At 38.8% G+C, this 21711-nt stretch overlaps 1 protein-coding gene across 3 annotated transcripts in view; it reads left to right on the top strand.

The window, feature by feature from the left end:
- Positions 1–21711, top strand: part of SLC25A21 (solute carrier family 25 member 21) — a 481816-nt gene that overhangs the window by 429438 nt on the left and 30667 nt on the right. For all 3 annotated transcript variants that reach the window (XM_053889363.1, XM_019426114.2, XM_019426115.2), the window contains exons 5-7: positions 781–840; positions 4658–4765; positions 16922–17086. In XM_053889363.1, coding sequence (XP_053745338.1) covers positions 781–840; positions 4658–4765; positions 16922–17086 — 333 coding nt within the window. The remainder of the gene's footprint in view (positions 1–780; positions 841–4657; positions 4766–16921; positions 17087–21711) is intronic.

The raw sequence follows: 21711 nt of genomic DNA, 5'->3' as shown, positions 1-21711 counted from the left end.
CCAAAATGCAGAGTATAGAAAGAGAAGAGAGAAATGTATTGGGGAACATTGTATGAAGTCTGATTAGATTTGCCTCCATAGAAATTTATTTGCAGAGAAAATTCTATTACATGTTACCTAATGAAGGAATATACAAAATCTTCATCATCATCAAATTTTAAAGGAAGGAATAAACAGTGTTCTTTCTTTATTCATGTTGAAGACAGTCTTGCTTTAAGTCAGGATGGACAAGCTGACCTCGTTAGGTCTTTCTCTGTTTTACCAGGCGGTCTTCATCATCAGTGAGTGTTTAGACATTCCATGAAACAAGAGAGATACACAGCAATATAAATTCAAGTTAAAGATGAGAAGTGGATGTCTTTTACAAGTGGGCTAGAAAATTGGGCATTCACTGGGAAAGCAGTTCAGAGAGAAAACATAGGAGACCAGAGATTTCAGGTCTCTATGCCTATAATTTTGAATCACTGCCATCAAAAAGAAGTCTATTGATGTCTGGGGAAACTGAAAATGGTCATGGTAAATGGAAGCTGTATGCTTCATTTACTGCTATAAAGGATTCCATCAGCTTTTCTGTAGGTTATTATAGTTGCATTTGAAAATGCCAATGGTAAAGTAAGATTCAATAGTAACTACCCGAGACCAGATTAAAAACTATGTTCGATGGTTTATCATTTTCTAAAATGCTGGTTAATATAATGATTGACTAAAGAAATTTGAGTCAATTAAAGGGTTTGTTGCAGGAAATTGTTATAAATCTCTGGGTTTGGTTTTATTTCACAGTTTTTCACCTTCGAGCAGTACAAGAAATTGCTAGGATATGTGTCACTGTCACCAGCATTGGTAAGTGAGAGTATTTATTATACTTAAGTGTGTGAGTTATTTCATAAAGGAAAATCTGGAAACAAAAACCCTTTTGATTCCCCAAGCCCAGCTACTAAAATATGAATTCGAGTTATTCAATGTTCAGCTACTTGTTGAAAGCCATCTTCCTAATAACTCACAATTTGGCTATTTTATAGTTCCCGGTGATGAATTTATGACAACAATAATATGTGTGGAAGGACTCATATGAGATATGGTCAAGAATATAAAATAAAGAGTACATTTGTCAAAGATTCTGTTAAAGCCGAAACATGCATATGTTTACCTATATACTGGACGTATCTATTTGTGCAAAAGTCAGTATGCCTAAAACATTTCCTAACAGGTCACTTTTCCAGCTTTTGCTCAAGCTGTAGTAAATAAATATAGGACTTCAAGTTACCCTGTAGTCAGATGCAGAAGGGCCTTTTGTAGTTGAGAACAGTGATGTTACAATGACACATCTCAGTTGGGGTGCCTGGGTGGCTCAGTCGATTAAGCCTCCGACTCTGTTTCAACTCAGGTCATGATCTCATGGTTTGTGGGATCAAGCCCCAAGTTGGGCTGTGCTGACAGCATGGAGCCTGCTTGGGATTCTCTCTCTGCCCAACCCACCCCCACCCTCTCTTTCTCTCTCAAAATAAATAAATAAACTTAAAAAAAACAGTGACACATCTCAGCTATTACAAGAAAATCGTTTGGTGATTTGAACATTTCTCCATGCCACTCCTCTTCTTCTTGGTGACTTTGCTGCTTTTCACAAGACAGATTATATTGACCAAGTGGGTTTTACAAGTATGTGTGCAACAAGAGCCCAAGAGAGAGAAAATGCACTATTTTTTTCTCCCACCAAATCTGGAAAACAAAGCAAAACAACATATGCATTGGTCCTCTAACTGATAGTGTACCTTCCAGCCCCTGGAAAAGTCCCCCAGTTTATCTTCTCAAATGTACCTCAAAACTCAACCAGAGAGGCAGTGTTCTGAGCTTCAACTTTTCAGTTACTTAACTTGTAAAGGTTCACTTCAGAATATTTACTCTGCCAAATAAACTGTCCAAGAAGAAGTATCTGTTATTTTTAAAACCATACATGCCTCTTTTCTAGGAAGCTTCCTGTTAGGAGACTTTTTGTCCAGCCTCCTGCCTAGACAAGTTGGCTGTGAAGTAACCTTGAATGGAGGAAGTGGCAGAATGAGTCCTAATATTAGCTAAGATTTTTTTAATGCCTTACTGTCGTCTCTTAATGTCACTCTGAACATTTAAAACATCTTGGTAAAGACAGGATTAAAAACTTCCTAGCAAAAGACAATAAAATGTGGTCTCCAGAGGGCCAGCTGGCTGTTCCAGTGTCGAGCATTGGTACCATGTGAGGGACGGCAGTTCTCTCCACTCTTGAGAATTAAAACAGAAAAGCATTTGGCCACTCGAGCTACTATAACTGAATGCATGCAAACTGTAGGCAGTTTTTCTCTTTCCTTGAACTCATTTATTCCAGCTTCTTTTTGATATAGCTAGACACTTAAACAGCCCTTAAATGTCCCCTGGTTCTCTCACATGAAAAGCCTAGGGGGCTGGGAACCCAACTATTACCACTGGTCTCTGGAATAATCTAAGTAACATGATCTGCTGATAGCTGATCAATTCTTTTGACAAGGGACTGCTGAACACTAGTCCTGACAGCAAATGTAGCTGAGTTTTATAGAAGAGCAAAAAAGTGAATTACTTGGAAGGTTGCATATAGTAAGTAATAAAAACCTGAACATCTGGATTTTAGCTTTCCTAGTCAGAAGAGTTTGGGACTAGTATTTGTGTGTGTGTGTGTGTGTGTGTGTGTGTGTGTGTGTGTGTCTCACACACACACACACACACACACGTTTTGGCTTCCATGATGAAAATCTGAGATAAATGAATAAAATATTTGGTCTGTTACCCTATACAAATATGTTTAAAACCGTAATGAAGGGGCATGAAAGGAAAACATTAATTATTCCCTCTCTCCTTGAATCTGTATGCTATCCCATTCTTCTTCTTCATTTTTATGTGCAACAGGAACAATGGCTTTTGTATAGCACTTTACAAAGGGCTTCGCACATTGTTTTGATCCTCGTAATTCCCTTATGAGTTAGGGAGATTAGATATCATTGTCCCCATTTTACAGATGAGAAAACCATGGCTTATGAAAGGTTCAGTGATTTAGACACAGAGCTGCCGCTAGCACATGTTACCTTTGTGTGAGTTGTGAAAAGGCGCCCTTTCTCCTGACTGATACCTCTCCAGAGGTCCAGCTTGGCAAGTGGGATATGCAGGCTGGATTTCAGATGCGCGCGCACACACACACACACACACACACACACACCTTTTTCTGTGCACAAACTACTGTACATGGCAGCTGTGGTCATACATCCAATCAGTGGCACGACCAGGACCTAAACTCAGACCTCCTGGCTCTGGATGCTCCCTTGTTCTATCTTGCCTTTTCTTCCAAGGTTATGAAATATTCCTGTCTCTTTTCTCTTTTGGTCTCCTATTTGAAGAAATTAGAAACCCCTGGTAAGAGTTATGTGTTCTTTGCTCTTCATTGGCTTTTTTCTTCTTTTGGTTGTATATATTATTACCTCTTCTGGAATTAGAGCTTCAACGCTAAAGGATTTTTTTTTTCAGCATCTGTTTTGGAGATTTGAGGCTTTATTTCATTTTGTTTTTCTGGAGTGTGTGTGTGTGTGTGTGTGTGTGTGTGTGTGTGTGTGAGTGTGTGTGTGTTAATTGTTCTGGTTAACTTTTTAAAAAATTTTTTGAACATTTTATTTTTGAGAGAGACAAAACATGAGCAGGGGAGGGGCAGACAGAGAGGGAGACACAGAATCCGAAGCAGGCTCCAGGCTCTGAGCTGTCAGCACAGAGCCAGTTGCAAGGCTCGAATTCAGAGCCGTGAGATCATGACTTGAGCTGAAGTCGGATGTTCAATGGACTGAGCCACCCAGGTGACCCTGTTCTGGTTATTTTCGATACAGATTTTCTGAAAAACCCTTAAGCATTTTACTTTGAGGAAAATTCTAGAAAGTTGTTCTTTTTTAATTTCTTGCAGAAATTCTTAATTGAGAGCAAGTAAGAACCTGACATCATCCTTTGATGTTCTAGATTTTAACTGAGCCTTCAGAACAACCTAGCCATTTCTGATCTCAACTTTTATTCCTCAGCTTCTATGGCTAGAAGAATAGGGCAGTTGTCTGTTTTTTTAAATAGCGAAAGGATGAATAAAAATTTTTTGTTAATTATCTAGAATAGTGACTCTAACAACAGGGCTATACATTTAAATGTTTTCAGCTGCAGTGTTTGGTCACCTGAAACTCAGCTTTTTATAAACATTTTATTTTTGATTCTGCTCCTTGAATTTTTTTAGATGCTCAATAAGGATTTAAGTTAGCTGTTTTAAAAATGAAGCTCTCCTTTTACAGGCCAAACTCTCTTTTAATTGTTACATGTGCAGATGTTTTAGTATCCACCTTAAATCACTAAAAAAAAGCCTTTCTTTTCATTAAGGAAAAAGTCGTTGTTGATGGGGCTTTGACATTTTATTTTGAATTGTTAGGATGTGGTTTGTGGCTTCTGTAATTTCTTCTTCATGAATTGTCAGCATCTAATCAAGAACTAAAGCTGTTTAGTAATGGTATATGGTGCATTTATGTAAGTTTCTTCCTTCTCAACATAACATTCAGCTGCAGAGTGTAACGAGTAGGATGTTTAACCTAGTACACATAACTTGTTTTAAAATATTGATTGATTTCATTTTTTATAGACATTTGCCATTGCTGGATTAGGATCTGGACTAACAGAAGCTATCGTGGTTAACCCTTTTGAGGTAGTAAAGGTTGGCTTGCAAGCGAATCGGAACAAATTTACAGAGGTAATCACTTAATGTTTTCCTATTGGTGAGGGAACATAAAAAATTGTTTTATATATAGTGGGTATATATATATATATATATATATATATATATATATATAATTATGAGCCAGCTCTTACTTGTTAAAGCTGTAGCAAATTATTGTTAAGGAAGTAGCGTAAGAAAAAGTCAAATTTCTTCCACAAGGAAAGTGTTAACAAAAATATACTAAAGTCTGATGGGCAAACACATGTTTACCTGTTTTCATTTTAGATTTGTAATGTAATCTATAGTGACTTATTTGGAAATGTTTTCCCTACTTTTGGCAAAACTTCTATTTCATATTATACTGGAAAAGATTGAAGCAAACATCACTGAGGTGAGAATATTGTGCCTTTTAAAAAAATTATGAAGTCATTTTTTAAAATTACCTCACTCCTTTCTCCACTCCACCCACCTCCTTCCCCCAAAGATTCTGATAATCTGTCAAGCTTGTCTTTTGGTTTAATTGGAATGAGCAAGTTACTAAACCTGTATAGACGTCACCCCTTGGACAATGATGGGTCCTGACATTTAATCACTGGTACATGATGTTCCATGAAGACAGCTTCCCTTGGTGTATGCTGCCTTCACTTCCTCCCAGTTGCCTAATAATTCCTTAAAACCCCCAAGTCCAACTGTTCTTGTTTTATTCTTTTGGGTGCCAAGCACAAGGTAGGGAGAAAAGGAGATGGGCATTCCAGGTCCTTCCTCAGCATTTTAATTTAATTCCACAACTGGGTAGCATGTGGTATAAATTGCCTTGGAGTATCTGCTGACCTGAAGTTCTCTGTAGAATAGTTCCCCTGCCTACTACTTAAGCAGCTGCTAATGGGTGGAGACCCCCCTCACTCCCACCCTGCTTCCTGCCTGCTGATACTGCCTGAGAGCTCCCTGGCAACTTCTTAAGCAGGGGTGTGGGAAAGGAGAAGGGGGCCCAGCTCACCTGTAGCTGCCAAGACCCAAGGGGGGCAGGGTTGGGCTGCTTCAGCAGATGCTCTCCACTCAGATGAAGTCAATCCTAATTAAGCATGATTTTTTTTTTAAGTTTCAAAAAGTTGCCTTAATTAAAGTGATATATAGAGCATTTTGGAAAAGATTGACAATTGTATTGCCCTGGTCTTTGTTTCTGTTTTGTTTTCTATTTCCTTGAATGAAGGAAAAAGGTGATAAGGAATAGGAAGAAAAGAGAAGAAACGCTTTTCCAATGCCCTATCGAAATGGAGCAGCCCCCATGAAATCTGTTCAAGGAAATTTTGATTTGTTAGACAAGCAGAATTACCAACTAGAAGAAAATTTTGGAGCTCCTCCCCTGGATGGCCTCATTTTAGTCATTGGGAAGTTTGTCAGGGCAGCAAGAGGGGGGCAAAGGAAAACAGGTATTCAACTACCGTCCTTTATCAAGGTAGCACGTAACCAGAGGGACGTAAATGGGACAGAGCACCAAGGAGCACTCATGGGAATGAAAATAATGAGTTATCACAGCACCTCTGCTCATGCCTAATGTTCTTTTTCTCTCCTCTGCCCTCAAGGAGGTTCTACACTGAGGCCAAGTAATAATTGCTAATGTGTTGCATGTGCTAAGGCCTTGCTAAAACATGGTAAACACCCTTCCAGCCTAACACAAGAATGCTGCATGTGAACGTGTTCCCAGTTCACTTAGAACAGTGTGGTGTGTATCAATTGTTTATGTGTATGCAGGCAGGCATTTTTTAAGTGGGGGAGAACAGACACCTGTTTGGGGTCATTTCCTTGCAGGATCTTCTGAACTAGATGCACTTTTAGATATTTGCTTAGACCAAACAAAAATTTTGGGTACCTTATAGCCTTCAACAAGTCAGAGGTGGTCACATATGTCAGCATTTATTTCCAGCAACTATCAGTAGCTGAACTGAGGTGGTGCTTTATAGACAATATTGATCAAATGGAAAAGTAGTTAGTAGTACATAGTCACCCAACATAAAGTAATGGAACTACACTTTCCGGAAAAAAAAAATCTGAGAGGAATAGATGACAAGAATAACAAATTTGGATCTAGGTATTTAAAAATAACTACTGGTCATTTTTGGCAAATGTAGCTATTTCCTATGTCTTTTGTCTGGGACCCACTAACTCTAAAGCCTTCCTCCATTGACTAGCACTTTCTTTTATCCAAAAAGGAGATACCCTTTTGTTAATCTGTGCCTGGGTTGACTTAATCCAGTTATCAGGTGTTCCCACTTCAGCATTTGTATGGTCAAGAATAATTATTGCTTTCTTCACTCTGAGACTTTTTTGGTTGTCAAGAAGTATGTGTGTTGGAGGTGGTGGGTAGGGTGGGGAAGAGAAAGGAAGGGAAAAAGGAATTAATTTAATGCTCAATGCATTTCAAGATTATACTCTTAAGAAAAAAATTTTTAGTCCAAGTGTGAAAGTAATGCATACAAAAACTATATATTTCTATCTGTAAGTATGTAAACATACTAAAAGTGATCTAGACTCCAGAGCAGTTCTGGCCAATAGAAATATAATTTAAGCCACATTTTCTAGTACCTATATTTAAAAAGATCAAAAGAAACATGACATTAATTTAATACTACACTTTATTTATTTTGATTTATTTAACTCAGTGCATCTAAAATATTGTCATTTCAACATGTGATCAGTGTAAAAATTATATGAGGTTATTTTACACTCCTTTTCATATTTGGTCTTGAAATTTCATGTGTATTTTATGCTTACAAGTAGATTTCAATTTGAACTAGGGCATTTCAAGTGTTCAATAGCCACGTATGGGTAGTGATTTCTTTATAGGACAGTGCAGTCCGTCATGCAAAGGAATTCATACAAACTTATAAATTATGATTACCTCTAGAAAGGAGGTCTAGAATAGGGGAGTGGAAGGTGAGAGTTTAAGGGAAGGGCTTTGTGTGGAATGTTTAACATGAGAATGTATTCAGCATTATCTGTGACCATTTAGTTTAAAAAGTAACACTTTCATTGTAGAAAATTTAGAAAATACAGAACAGTATAAAGAAAAGTATGTGATCCAAAAGAAGTGTTCTGTGGCTCTACCAGGACCAAGCTTCCCTTTAGGGAGAAGGTTCTCAGCTGATTTAGGTAGGAATGATTTGCTGGCTCATCTTAAGGCTCAATATTGCATAATTCAGATTCCATTGCTTCATTGACAGTAGCAGAAACCCTCATTTTCCCCTGCTCTATAATTTCTTTAAAAATTTTAAACCTTACATACAGACTATTGAAGAACATATATAAACAGAACTCTCTAGAACAGGAAAGCAATTGGTGAACTGGCAAAGCAGGCCCAGGGTTTGAGAGAGATGCACCCATCATGCTCTTTACCATTTCCTAACATTGTGGCCTTGAGAAAAGTTGCATGCCGAATGGTAAAGTGATGGCAACCAGTCCAACCATCTGACAGAGAGGCATCTCTGTGAAGTGGCTAGAAGCACAAGCTCTGGAGGACTGTCTCGGTTACTGACTATGTGACAAGTTCATGTTTCCCACTCTGACTATAGCCCAGTTTCCTGTTTTGTTAGAGAAGAATAATAGTAACAGCCACATTAAATGGTATAATCAGGGTTGAGATGTGTATGCAAAGCTGTCTATACAGTCTGTCATACAGTGATGATTAAATAAGTGTTAGCTGTTGTTATGTGTTTTTATGAGAACTTAAATGTGATAATATATGCAAAGATCTTAACACAGAACCTGGTACACGGTAGGCAGTCAACCAGTAACAACTATTTCAAGATGTAGGTTGATCTTATAAACGCTTAAGTTTGCATAAAGACATTTATCTTGAGCTAGTACCACAATTAATACTGGGCGGTCACAGGTGGCTCCAGTTGTGGGCACGTAAACAGCTTACTGAGCGATGGTTCGTTTTCTCCCTCAGCCCACCTTAGGCCATCCTCAGCTGCCAATAGGAATTCTTCATCAAGGCTTAAGGGCTGGCAGCCTAGTTTTGACAAGGTCTTCAAACGCAGATGCAGGTCTCCTATCATAAACAGTAGAAACCGGCTACCGGCTTGCTGTGTGTGAATAAGTAGCATATAGCAGCAGAAGTTAGAGATTGACACTAAAAACATGTGAAGGCACTTTGGAAAGAATTCCACCATGATCAAGATATTCTTCCTCTGGAATAGTTTCACAAAATTCTAGATCAAGCCTTCCTGATCATCTCACGTGGAGGTTGTGAACTATAAGCTCATTTTTGGCCTTTGCGGGTAATTATAGCTACCAGTTGTGGTAGAACGCTCAATGGAGGGGCTGCAGGCAGAATGGCCAAATGGCTTGACAACACCTTTAAGGAGAGCAGAGCAGGCTCCTCAGAGGCTTATTTTGCAGGTAGATTAACGCTTGTTGTTCCGGCCAGTAGTGTCGGTCTCTCCGGCAGCCTGCCTGCCGTTCCTCCATGCTACCTTCATGTCGTAGATACGAACCACTGCAGATTCCTACACAGTAATTGTGGATTTTCCTATTTCGTCATCCAGAGGAGGTGAGTCAGCATGGTCCCTTAAAAATGAAAGTTTCCCAAGAAGTTGCTGTAGCTGAGAGAGGTTCCTGCAGCGGAAGACAGACTAGGGCAACAGTAGTCAACATTAATCTTAATGTAGTCTCAGCGTACAAAGAGCAAGGCCTAGAAAGAGGTGGTGGGAAGTAGGCAGATATCCCCGTTGGTCCTGTGGGGAGGGCAGAGCTGGTAAGGGGCCAGAATGGGGGGGCCCCTCTGGCTGGGGTCCAAAGGCAGCACTGGCTGAGAGAAGAGGCTGTGTTTGTTAGGTTCTTGGAGCCCCAACTGCAATTCCCATGAGAATTGCCAGGAATGGCAGGTGACTTGCTGGCTCCAGCTGCCTGGGTTCTCCCTTCTGTGGTCTAGGCTTGATTCTCTAGCCAGTCAAAAGTATGTTACCCATAAAATGCGCCTTCCCACTCAGTTTAGCCATAAACTATTCTAAAAATACAAAGAAATTGTGGTTCATTTGGTTCCCGATATTTCCCTCATATCCTTCCAGCTTCTGTGTAAAGTATTTCAATAGGTGTGCTTGTCTTGCCTCCACTTTTTAAATTACCACCATATCAGTCAAAGACTATAATCCCTGCCACACTTCCTCCAATTCCAATACCAGAATCTTGGCCAGCATCTTAAAATTCACAGTGAATAAAGAAAACCGGTCTCTAATTTAAATATGCTTGACCTTCTGTGGGGAGCAAAGTAATCACAGCTTTGTCATGCTCTGGTTTGGTTCAGTGGGTGTAAAAACATGTTCAAATAAAATCGGGATAGACCCAAATATCCCCCTGTCCTTCAAACTAAACCCAAGCAAAGTGTTGTTCTGGTTTGTAGTCTCTTTGGCTAAGGACAAGGCTTGCCTGAGGATTTCTCTATCGGAGATGGTTTGCATATCCAGTCTTGCCAGAAGTGTGACTTTACAGCTTGTTGTCCTTATAGGACCTTTCTCCTCTCTAACTGGGCGCATCGTTTTTTAATCTATAGATTTGTAAGAACTAGAAGTCCCCTATCAGTTGTGCTTTAGCCCAGTGGTGTTTGGTTGGCATGCTCTCTGCAAGCCTGGAAAATGTGAATTTCTCCCCAGGAGCAAAATCTTGTATGAATTGTTTCCCAGTTTTTCTCTCCACTTTGAAATCTACTTCAAAGTTATTATTTGGCTAACGGGTTATGTTTTCCTTCCCTTGAGGTCTATAGGATTTGCCTCTGATGTGTGGATGGGGCACAGGTTTTCCTCCTCATTTTTATCTACATTACATATGAACATAATCATTCTCACCCCCAAATATGAAACTAAGGCTTAAGTGAATTGCAAAAGCCTGTTTCCCCTCTACTTAGTCTTTAAAGATGTTCAACCCAAGAAAGGAATAATTAGTCTTCTACCTTTATGATATGATTATAACTTTAAGGCTCAAGGAACAGATAGCAAATGTGTCATTGATGGCAGAATCTTTAACAATAGGGATTTTTAAAAAATTAGTTCAGGGTTTGATTCTGGTTTTGGATAACACCACTAACTTTCTCCTGGGAGCTTAATAATCTAATAGAGACCAATTAGATCATATATGATATCACAAAGCTTAGTGATTATTTTCTCCATAGGCATTTAACAGATGGTTAAACTTAGTTGCATTATGTAGAGTCTATATAAAGTAAATAGAAGGACTGTATTTTGTGATTATCTCTTTCAAGAAAGAGGGAAGTTGAGTTAGAGAATGAGCGTGTGGCTCTGTTTACAGATAGTGTGAGAAGCCAGCTTCAAGGGCATGTCAACATTCATGATGGTGTACTGAGTTAAGTTCAAATTTTTCCTGCATTACTGTGTGAAACGCTGCCTGGAAACTGCTCAGTACATAAATTATTTCTTTCCAGTCTGTGATTCTTGTGGGCAGAAAAGTGAATTATGTATATGAATCCATTCCTATAGTTATCTTTCAACAATACCTAAGGCAGCAGCCAAGTTGTCTCTCTATTATCATTTACAGAAAATAGACTTCAGTCTTCCATTCAGCCGTGCCAGGAACTCTAGATTTTTGCCTTCAGAATTGAGACTTTGAAGTAATGATAATAGCTACCATTTACAGAACATCTACTATATGCCAGATACTGTGTAAGATGCCTTACATGTTTTTTCCTTTATTTGATTTTTTGAACTTATATGATTTTGTAAATGGTAAAAGGATTACATTGGTTCTTTCCTACAAATCAAGTAACACAAACCTACAAAAAGAAAAATTAGGGGCATCTGGGTGACTCAGTTGGTTAAGTGTCCAACTCTTGATTTTGGCTTAGGTCATGATCTCACAGTTTGTGGGTTTGAGCCCTGCATCGGGCTCTGTGCTGACAGCATGGAGCATGCTTGGGATTCTGTCTCCCTCTCTATCTCTGCCACTACCCCCACCCTACCCACACACACGCATACATTCTCCCTCTCAAAAACAAACATTTAAGAAAGAAAAAATAGTTTGTAATTTCCACCAGCACTCTCCTCCAACCCCAGTGCTTTGGTAACTGCTATTCATTCTGCCACTTTTTTCTAATGCCCACACATATACACATTCTTGGTATTTCAAATTCTCCCATTACCTCTATAAGGTCGGTGGCTTTATCTCTATTGTATAGATAGGGAAAATAAAGCCTAACGAAATTAGTAGCTCTAAGGAACTGAACAATAGCATAGAGTTCTCTTTCTAGTCAACCACCCTGCTTTTATTGGGATAAAGAAATGCGGGTAATTATGAAACTTAAGGGAAAGTCTAAAGTGTTTCTGGAACCATGAAAAAACAAAGACTCTTTCTGTGTTGCCAGTCATTGAGTGGTCACCATTGTGGCCACAGCACAGTCACCTTCTTTCCTGCTCTGCCAACAGTGCAGTGTCAAGGCACAGTGTTAGCATCTCATCACCTGGAAAGCCCTGTGTTCCTCCAGGAGTGGTTATTGGGTGGCATGTTGGTATTGATGTAGCTTTGTGGCTTAGCATCTGGGAAAGTTTGTTTATGGCAAATTGTTATCCCCTCACAGATTATTTAAAAAATAGACCCATTCATCAAACATAAACTCTAGGTATAAACTGTAATTATATTCTGAGTGTCTTTTTGTCCATAATCTTGCTCTATTAAAATAAACTATAATGATGAATTAGTGAAGTATCTCAGCTAAAGAAATGTGTAAATGTGGAATTTTAGCCCAATTCATATTCTTTCACTTATATTTTGTCCTCAAAAAACAGGGAGGGATTTTTTTTTCTTTTTTCTTTTCAAATGTATCAAAATGCTTTGAGACTGTATTTGACCAATGAAAAACATAAGTGATCTTCTATCTCCTGAAGAACCAGGGTATTCTCCTACCTAAAAGCAGCAACTGAGTCTCTTCTTTTTTTAACAAAGCAGTATTTTTCTGAAGGGCCGGTTATGGACACTCACTCCATTGTGTAAAGGTCTCATCCGGTTTGCTTTCCAGCCATGTGATGAAATTCAATGCAACGCCCTATTCCATTGGCTCTAAAATACAGCAAAATTCACCTTGCCCTAGGAAGCAGGTAAAGGAACGCATGTGGAGCGTGCTAACTTTTGACATGATGTGCCTAGAGCTCTTCTCTGGCTTTAGGGATGGAGGAAATTCATTGACACACACCCCACGTCTATACCTATTTGCCGTACTCTGAGAGCTATTTACCCAGAGAACAATGCCTTCTGCCCTCGCTTCAGTCTGTGATCTCACAAGCTAGTCAGAGCCAGCTATGGGCAGTAGTTAGGTGGAAGAACTCCAGAAAAAATAGCTCAGGCTGCCATAAGTCATCTCAGTGATTTGTTGGTAATACTGGACTCTCAGTGAGTAAGGAATGTGTCCCGGAGTGATGCCTGGGAGTATTGTGTAGGTGAAGAAACTTCTCTTTAATTAAGCCTCTTAAGGACTTTTGAAACAGAAATTTGATTCCATATTTCATAACCATTGTGGAATATTCTCATGGGCAGATATAAAAAATTATCAGCGTATCTCTCCAAGTAAGAGAAAATCAAAGCAAAAATCACTTGTTTCTAGAATATGAACAAAAAGTACTGCACTAGACATTTAGCACAGCACGTGGCACCCACTAGGCACACAATAGGAATTTGTTGAATAAATGAATGCATGAAAGAACAGAGTTCCCAGAATTAGCAGTTGACAATAGCTGAAGTGAAACTGAAAGACTTTGAGTTACGTCAGAGGGAAATATTCTGACAGGTATCAGTGACCTGAAGATTTCTACAAAGCAGTGTGGAGAGCAGTGTGATATCACAGTATTAGCTACCTTCCTATCCACTTATTCTTCCCTGCTTGCGTTCTGGTGCAGTCAGTGAAAAGTACTTCTAGGAAGTTATAATGCAATTTGGCCCACAACTGGTAACTAAATACGAAAATTGCAGTGAATCTAAATGTTGGAAGGAAACTGAGCTGGTGGGTGACCTGCTGGGTTGGATAGTATTGGAATCGTGTCAATCAGTCACCATTTTGTTTTGAAATGGAAGCCCAGTAATCAAATACGTTTAGTAAAATTCCTTGTGTTTACAGAGATCTAGTCAAAATGATTCTGTATTTTCCTATTTAAGCATCCCAGTGGAAGTCATGTTTTGCCTTTCTAATTAAATATTTGCTTACATGTGTGTGATACAATGTTGCTGAATGAAGCAAAAAGCACACTCCTACTTTTTATGGGAACAATCCTTAGTTTCCTCACCTGCAAAATAAGGAAAATATTACCCACTCCTCACATTACAAGGTTGAGAAAAGCAATCAGATATGTTAGGATGGCAAAACCAAGTATGGACTTGGGGTCTGAGAGGCTTTAGTTGAGCACTGGCACTATGTCTGTGATCTTGAGCAAGTAACTCAACCTTAGTTTCCCCATCGGTCAAATGGGAATAATGATAATACCTATCTCACGCACTTGTTGAGAGGATTAAATAACGTGATATATGTAAACTGCCAAATATCTATGTTAGTGGTTAACATCGATGAGCACTTACTTGTTCCAGGTACGTGGTAACACACATGAATATGCTCTCCAGGCTGTAGGCTGTGGCAGGTGGAGGCACAGCTGGTGACTTTTTCATTCCCAACCTTTGCTCCCATGTGACCTTGCTTCTGTAGCCCACAGACTTATCCAGTGGAGAATTCTTACCAACGATGTTAACTTTGAAGGATAGGGAAGAGGCCATTTTATAGGATCCACTGCTCTAGAGAGGAAAGTCCCTGGGGTGAGCAAGATCCCTGGACAAGATCTCCAGCCCAAAGGCTAGATTTTGTTAGGCCTCAGAGGAAGTAGACCTTTTCCTATTGCATTCTGGATGCATTTCCTGTGACAAATCACAAGGGTCCAGGGCTCTGGGAAAAGGAAAGGGCAGCCAGAAGGAAGGAAAAGGACGAGGCTAGTTATGCATGCCCTTCTTCTCTCTCAAATCAGCCTCTGTTTTTTTAGTATCATTGCCTCCAGCCAACAAAGAAATTACCTGTTGTTTCATTATTACAACTATTTTTATTGACAGCATAATTACCATTATTAACAGCTAATATGTAGTGAATGCTTATATAGGAAAAATGCATTGACTTATTTATTGTCATCACAGCAATGCGATGAGAAAGATGCTCTTCTATGATTCTATTTTTATTCTTATTTTACAGATGAGTAAAGTGAGGATAAATAAGAGCAGATAAAATCCTTGCCCAAGCTAGCAAGTGGAATTGCTGAGACTCAAACCTGGAGCTGTCTAGCTCCAACCCATTATTTCTATCTACTGTGCTACTCCCTGATTTACCTAATGATTCACAACTAGAGTTCAGATGCAACCAGGCACTGAAGTTCAAAATGTGCCCCCTGGCTGCCTTCCTCAGAGCAGGAGAGCAGAGCTTAGGTGGTTTGCCCAGCATTTCCAGAGTCTTTCCAACAGAAATGAATTTCTGCTCAACTTGTCCTCAAGTCTGTTTTGAAAACCAAAATAAATAATTTGTGTTGATAGACAGTGTGCCAGAACACAAATTAAAAAAGTCCCATTTTGTAGGACAGAGAGTGAACTTTAACCGTCTGAGAATTTTTGGTTTTCCTATATGAAATGTTTGCTTATTATTTTTAAGATGCATTCTCATGTGTTTTTTTTCATGTTGCAAAAAAGGGTTTCCTTAAGCTTAATACAATTTATTGTACGAAATGAAAAGATGAAGTCGAGTGTAGTATTGTAGTTAGGAGTTTTTAAAACATCAGCAAAACCTACAGGATTTACTATATAAACAAGCTCAATTAAGTATCTCATGCTAATTACATAGCTATAAATACAAGGTGGATGAAAAACCTTGATTGGGTTTGTTCTTCTCTGTTCTGATACAACCTTAATTGCACATGATAAGAAAACGCTTAGAAAGCACATCAGACTGCCATGAACACTCCAGCGACCTGCTCCAGGTTATGCATGTTGGAGAAAAAAAAACAAATGTCACATCAGTGCTTGCCTCATGGGGGAAAAAAAATTAAATACTGAACATTTCCCCCTCTTTACTATTCATTCAAAATATAACAAGGAGCGGGGCGCCTGGGTGGCTCAGTCTGTTGAGCGTCCAACTTCAGCTCAGGTCATGATCTCACAGCTAGTGAGTTTGAGCCCTGTGTCGGGCTCTGTGCTGACAGCTCAGAGCCTGGAGCCTGCTTCAGATTCTGTGTCTCCCTCTCTCTCTGCCCCTCCCCTGCTCATGCTCTCTCTCTCTCTCTCTCTCTCTCTCAAAAATAAACATATATATATATGGAGAGATACCCTTGGTACTGTACCTCCAAAAGGAAGCAATCATTCAACTTTTTTAAAAAAACCCACATGAACTGTTATTGTATTGTAATGAATTATAAACCTCAGGGCAAGCTGCAGTGAGCTCTGTAGCATGTTCCAAAAGTAGCAATAGACTGGAATTCAGCAGTCAGGGTATTTTAGGGTCGGGTAATCTATCGGAAGAGTGGAAGGAAGTAAATTAAAGGTAACCCACTACTCCCAGCACCACTGACTCATCATTTATCACAGTGAATGATACACACTGATTGCGCATCCTCTTGAGGAAGTCTACAAACAACTGCAATTTATCCATGCCCGATTTCTAACCTGGTGCCACTTTAAACTATTGAGCCACTGGAGTCAAGATTAATTGTAACATTCACTTTAGAAAAACATAATTAGAAAAGTAAATATGCTGGATTCAAGAACCAAATATAAATTCCTTTTAGATTATGCACAGTTACGGATTACCAGTTTATCTGTATGGCTAATCCCCTCCATTACTTTGGATAATCCAGAATTGGATACAGCTATTTACATGTAGGTAGTGATGATAGGTATTACATGACCTTAGTTTCACTAATTCCAACAAAGATGTGGGTTTTTTGCTTTTTGGTTTTTGCCAGAAATCTTCCCTTTCAGACCTGTATGCATGCAATTTTGTTTACTTTTTGGGCTTCCTAATTTTAAAAGCATGGATCTAGGCATGATTATGCATGTTGGAGACAAAAATCGTCCCTAATAGTTTTGGCTTGAAGGGAAGCTAAAATGGTAATTTACTCTATTTCACGGTCTCAAAGATGATCTTTCTGGCTTTCCTCCTCTCTCCTACAGCAACCATCCACTATGAGTTATGCAAGACACATCATTAAGAAGGAAGGCTTGGGACTCCAGGGCCTCAACAAAGGATTTACAGCAACTTTGGGACGTCATGGGGTTTTCAACATGGTTTATTTTGGCTTCTACTACAACGTCAAAAACATTGTTCCTGTCAATAAGGTAACTATTTAATAGATTAAAATCCTGGAGAAAAATGTCATCAGTGATGACAGCTACATTTGGAGAGTGTTCGTCATGTCCTAGTCACTGTGCTAAACACTTATATCTAATTTGATCCTCGCAGTAGCCTTATTCCTGGGCTGTTGTTATTCTTATTTAGGAAACTGAGGCTTAGAAAACTCAGGGCGCCTGGGTGGCTCAGTTGGTTGGGCAACCACGGCTCAGGTCATGATCTCACGGTTTGTGAGTTCAAGCCCCTCATCAGGCTCTGTGCTGACAGCTCAGAGCCTGGAGCCTGCTTCACATTCTGTGTCTTCCTCGCTCTCTGCCCCTCCCCCACTCACATTCTGTCTCTCTCTCTCAAAAATAAACATTCAAAAAATTTTTAAAAAAGAAAAATCAAGTAAATTGTTAAGTAGTTAATAGCCAAGTAGAGACTTGAAACCAATTCTGACACCACAATTCTTCTTGAAGTATGCACCATTACATCTGAATGCTTCCCATTTATCACAAATGGGAACTTCTAGAAACTGTGTTATCATGTAATTTTTATCTCAGAAGCGTAACCTTCTCAAGAAAGTTGAAATTTTCATATTCTACATAAATTTTGAGCTCTGGGGAAAAATTATCAGCCTAAAATTTAAATTTTACATAGATACTCATTTTTAAATTCACCTACGTTAATTAGGGTAAGCAGTAAACCAACTCTTTAAGGATCATTCACTTTCATGCAAAATAATAATAATTATATATGTATATATATATATTTAATGATATATATATTTAATAAATATATATGTAATATATATATTTAATAAATATATATTTAATGATAATTTACAGATGCTAGCAGCTTTTTAACTTCTACAAGATGAAAGTAGCACATGATGTGCTTTAAACCTAGCATCTTTTCAGCCATTACAGCACAATTTTCCCCCACCATTATATTGCTTGCTTGCATCAAAGATTGCAATCCTGGAAGCACCCGCTGGGGACACATTTTCCACATGCAGAAAATTTCCCACAGGGGTTCACTTTTTTATTTTGCTTAGTACAAAGTACAGATGGACTTTTATAAATCATAAAAATATTTCTAATGTTGCTACCACTAGACTCTTTAGTAAAGTTGATTATACCTACCTTTGCCCAGCTATTGCCCATATTCTAGGACAAGACTTAAGTAGCAGCTGAATCCAGGGGATGTTCCACATTAGCCATCCGTTGGTATTACCTCTTTCACTAGCCAAAGTTGTTCACCACATTTTATTGTATTTGGAAATCTTATTTATTTATTTATTTATTTATTTATTTATTTATTTATTTAGAAATTTTTCAGTGTTTATTTATTTTTGAGAGAGAAACACAGAGCATGAGCAGAGGAGGAGCAGAGAGAGAGGGAGACAGAATCCAGGCTCTGAGCTATCAGCACAGAGCCTGACACAGGGCTTGAACCCATGCACCACGAGATCATGACCTGAGTTCCAAAGTCAGACGCTTAACCAACTGAGCCACCCAGGCACCCCTGGAAACCTCATTTGTTGAGTAGAAGCTTATGTTTTGTTGGCCTGAAGTCTGTGATTGACCACAGTATATAAACACCCTTCCCCCATTGATTGACAATTCTGACTCCAGTGGTCCTCAGAGTCCTCCTTCTGTGAAGAAATCCAGAAATAGAATGCAATAAATACTTTGGTCTTGAATGATACAAGAGAGTTCAACTCTTAATACATTGAGGTTCTTTTTAGCAGGAATGGACTAAACAACTTGTGGTTCCTTGGACAAAATGAAAATATAGGACCCTTGTTCAAAAATTATTAAGAATTTCCAGACCAAATAGTAAGGCAGTGAAACCAGGCTCTTCTATGTGTAGGCCCTGGGTAACTGCACAAGACACAATCACATGAAGTTGACTCTGTTTTTTAGACTCTGAGATGAGTAATCCATACAACATGGGAGACATGTCCATCTCTTCAGCTATCCAAAGGCTTGAAACAGATAGAAATCACACACAATGAAATAAATTATATGATTATTATATATTTTATTACACATATTTGGGCATGTATTTTAATTAATATAGTATTATAAAATGAATTTGGTTATATTTAAGAAAGAATTCACGAAGATTTATATGTGGTCATATCTTAGTGCTTAAAATCCACAAGTGTGAATGTCACTCTAAAATTAATCAATGCACTTATGTTATTAAATATTATGCATTATATAAACACAGAACTTAAATACTCATTATTTAAAAATACAGCATGATATCTTGAAACTATGGAAAGCACTCATTTATCTTGCCAGTTTGCAGCGGTCAGATCATACCGGCTCTTATAGGCCACACTAGGGATTCTTCCCGTTATCTGAAGAGCATTAGGAAGCAAACCAAAGATTTTAAGTCGAGGAATTACCGAATCACGGTGGCTATCAAGTGGAGAATGCATGGAATGGAGGTGGTGAGGGAAATGCAGGGTATAACATGAAAATGATTTCAAAGTGAGATGCTGGGGCCTTGGACTGTGTTGTTCATGGTGGAGACAAGGAGAAATGGACATTTTTGAGAAATCTTCAGAAGGCAAAATCTAATGGAGTCCATGTATGCATGTTGAGAAAAGGGGTGGTGGAGAGAGATGATGCCTAAGTTTTTGGCTTAAGCAACTGAAAGGATGATGGTGCCATTTACTGAGAAAGAAAACCACTGAAAGAGAAGCAAGTTAATGGGAGAATATCATGGGCTCAGCCTGGAAACTGAATTTAACTACCCCCAGAATGAAAGTGCAGATGTTGAGTCGGAGATTGGATGTGGGTCCTGGAGCTGCAGAGGAGAGATCTGAGTTGGAGATACACACTTTGAAGTCGTCATAAACCTGGGCAAGTGTCCCTTTACTGGGTGAAAGATCTTGAGCCAATCACCTTGCTGCTCTGAGCTTCAGGTTTTTTATATTGTGTGTGTGTGTGTGTGTGTGTGTGTGTGTGTGTGTGTGTATTTTATTGTGTATTGAAAAGCTAAGATGGTTCTTTCTACCCGACATTATTTGGAAGATTAAGATAAGTGGTATGTGAAATTGTTTGTGAATTTTAAGGAGCATTGGAAAAGTTAGGTGTGGTGGTGCTGATGACAGCAATCAGGGAAGGAGAGAGGTGGTGAAGCGGGTGGTGGAAACAGCACGTAGAACCCCATGAAGAATGTTTCCCCAGGACTGTTCCTTTTGCACTTAAATGAACACTGCGGTCTTTTCTTGTCTAGAACAAAGTCATTGATTTTATGTGTTCTGTAATCTAAGCCTGATTCAAAACTGGAAAACCAGTATTCTTTAAATTTAAACCATAATAAATCAATCCTTTGTGAAGGGGAAGGTATGATAATCATTAAAACATGTTGAAGAACGTCATCAAGTTGTTAACCATGAGGAGGAGGTGGTGTTCCTTGAAGGCTTTATTCCATCTTTGCTGTGGGCTGTCTCTAGCCATACACTTTGGATGATTTGTTTACAGGATTATTATTTCAGTTGCCTTACCCAGCAATTGGTCATTCTGTTGTTCCGAGGGAATTTGAGATTTCACCAATCCTGACTGGCATGAAATAATTTGAGATTTTTCTTTAATGTATTTTTTTAAATCCATAAATTGTCTTACAGCGTTTTCCATTTTCAAAGTATTTTATTTTAAAAGAAACTGTTTATAATGATCTCTGGGGAGTGGAAACGAGAAGTGGTGTGTGTGTGTGTGATAGAGAGAAAGCAGCAGTGAAGGGAAGTACTTTTTTCTGTATACCATTCTGAGCTGTTGAAAGCCTCTGCAATAAGCATGTATTAATTTTATAACAAGAAACAAATCAGTGAAAAGTTCAATAGAGTCTCATAAAATAGAATAGCTAGTTAGCTTCTTCACATTTTATTCAACTCTAAGGCTGTGTATAGAGGTAAAATAAGATCTTTAAACAGCGAGCCTAGAGAACTCAGGTCACATATCCACCCCTGAAGTGTTTAACCCTTCAGACTGGTGACCTCTATTAGATTTATTTTTCAAGTTATCACAGATAACTGTCATTTTCAGATAAGTAACTGTCATTTTGAGATAAGAAAACCAAATGAGAAGTTATGGCCCAGGGCAGAAAGTTACTGAAGTAATTTATCTGAGGTTATACAGCAAGGGGGAGGGAGAGAACCAGAGACCGGAACTCTTTCCACTATACCATGCAATGCTTTAAGTCTACTTTTTAAAAAAAAAAAAAAAAAAAAACACTTATTTATTTTGGGGAGAGCACAACCAGGGGAGGGGCAGAGAGAGGGGGACAGAGGACCCAAAGCGGGCTCAACGGTGACTGCCTAATAGCAGTGAGCCCGATGTGGGGCTGGAACTCACGAAGCACAAGATCATGACCTGAGCCGAAGTCAGACGCTCAACTGACTGAGCCACTCAGGTGCCCCATCTCTACCTTTTACCTTGTATTTTGTCATACATAAATTACAAGTTACAAATGATCACTGAAATTTAAATATGTGAAAGAGCTAGAATATCCAGATAATATAACCAAATTCCTCTTCTGTCTCATTCAGTCCTGTAACCTGGTCCTCCCTTTTTATATCCTTAGTCTGTAATCTATAGAAACAAAGAATTAT

The sequence above is a fragment of the Panthera pardus genome, unplaced genomic scaffold, assembly GCF_024362965.1.
Source record: "Panthera pardus isolate Hobbes unplaced genomic scaffold, ASM2436296v1 HiC_scaffold_24, whole genome shotgun sequence".
In the NCBI taxonomy this organism is placed as follows: Eukaryota; Metazoa; Chordata; class Mammalia; order Carnivora; family Felidae; genus Panthera; species Panthera pardus.
This window is presented reverse-complemented; position numbering and strand designations above follow the sequence as displayed.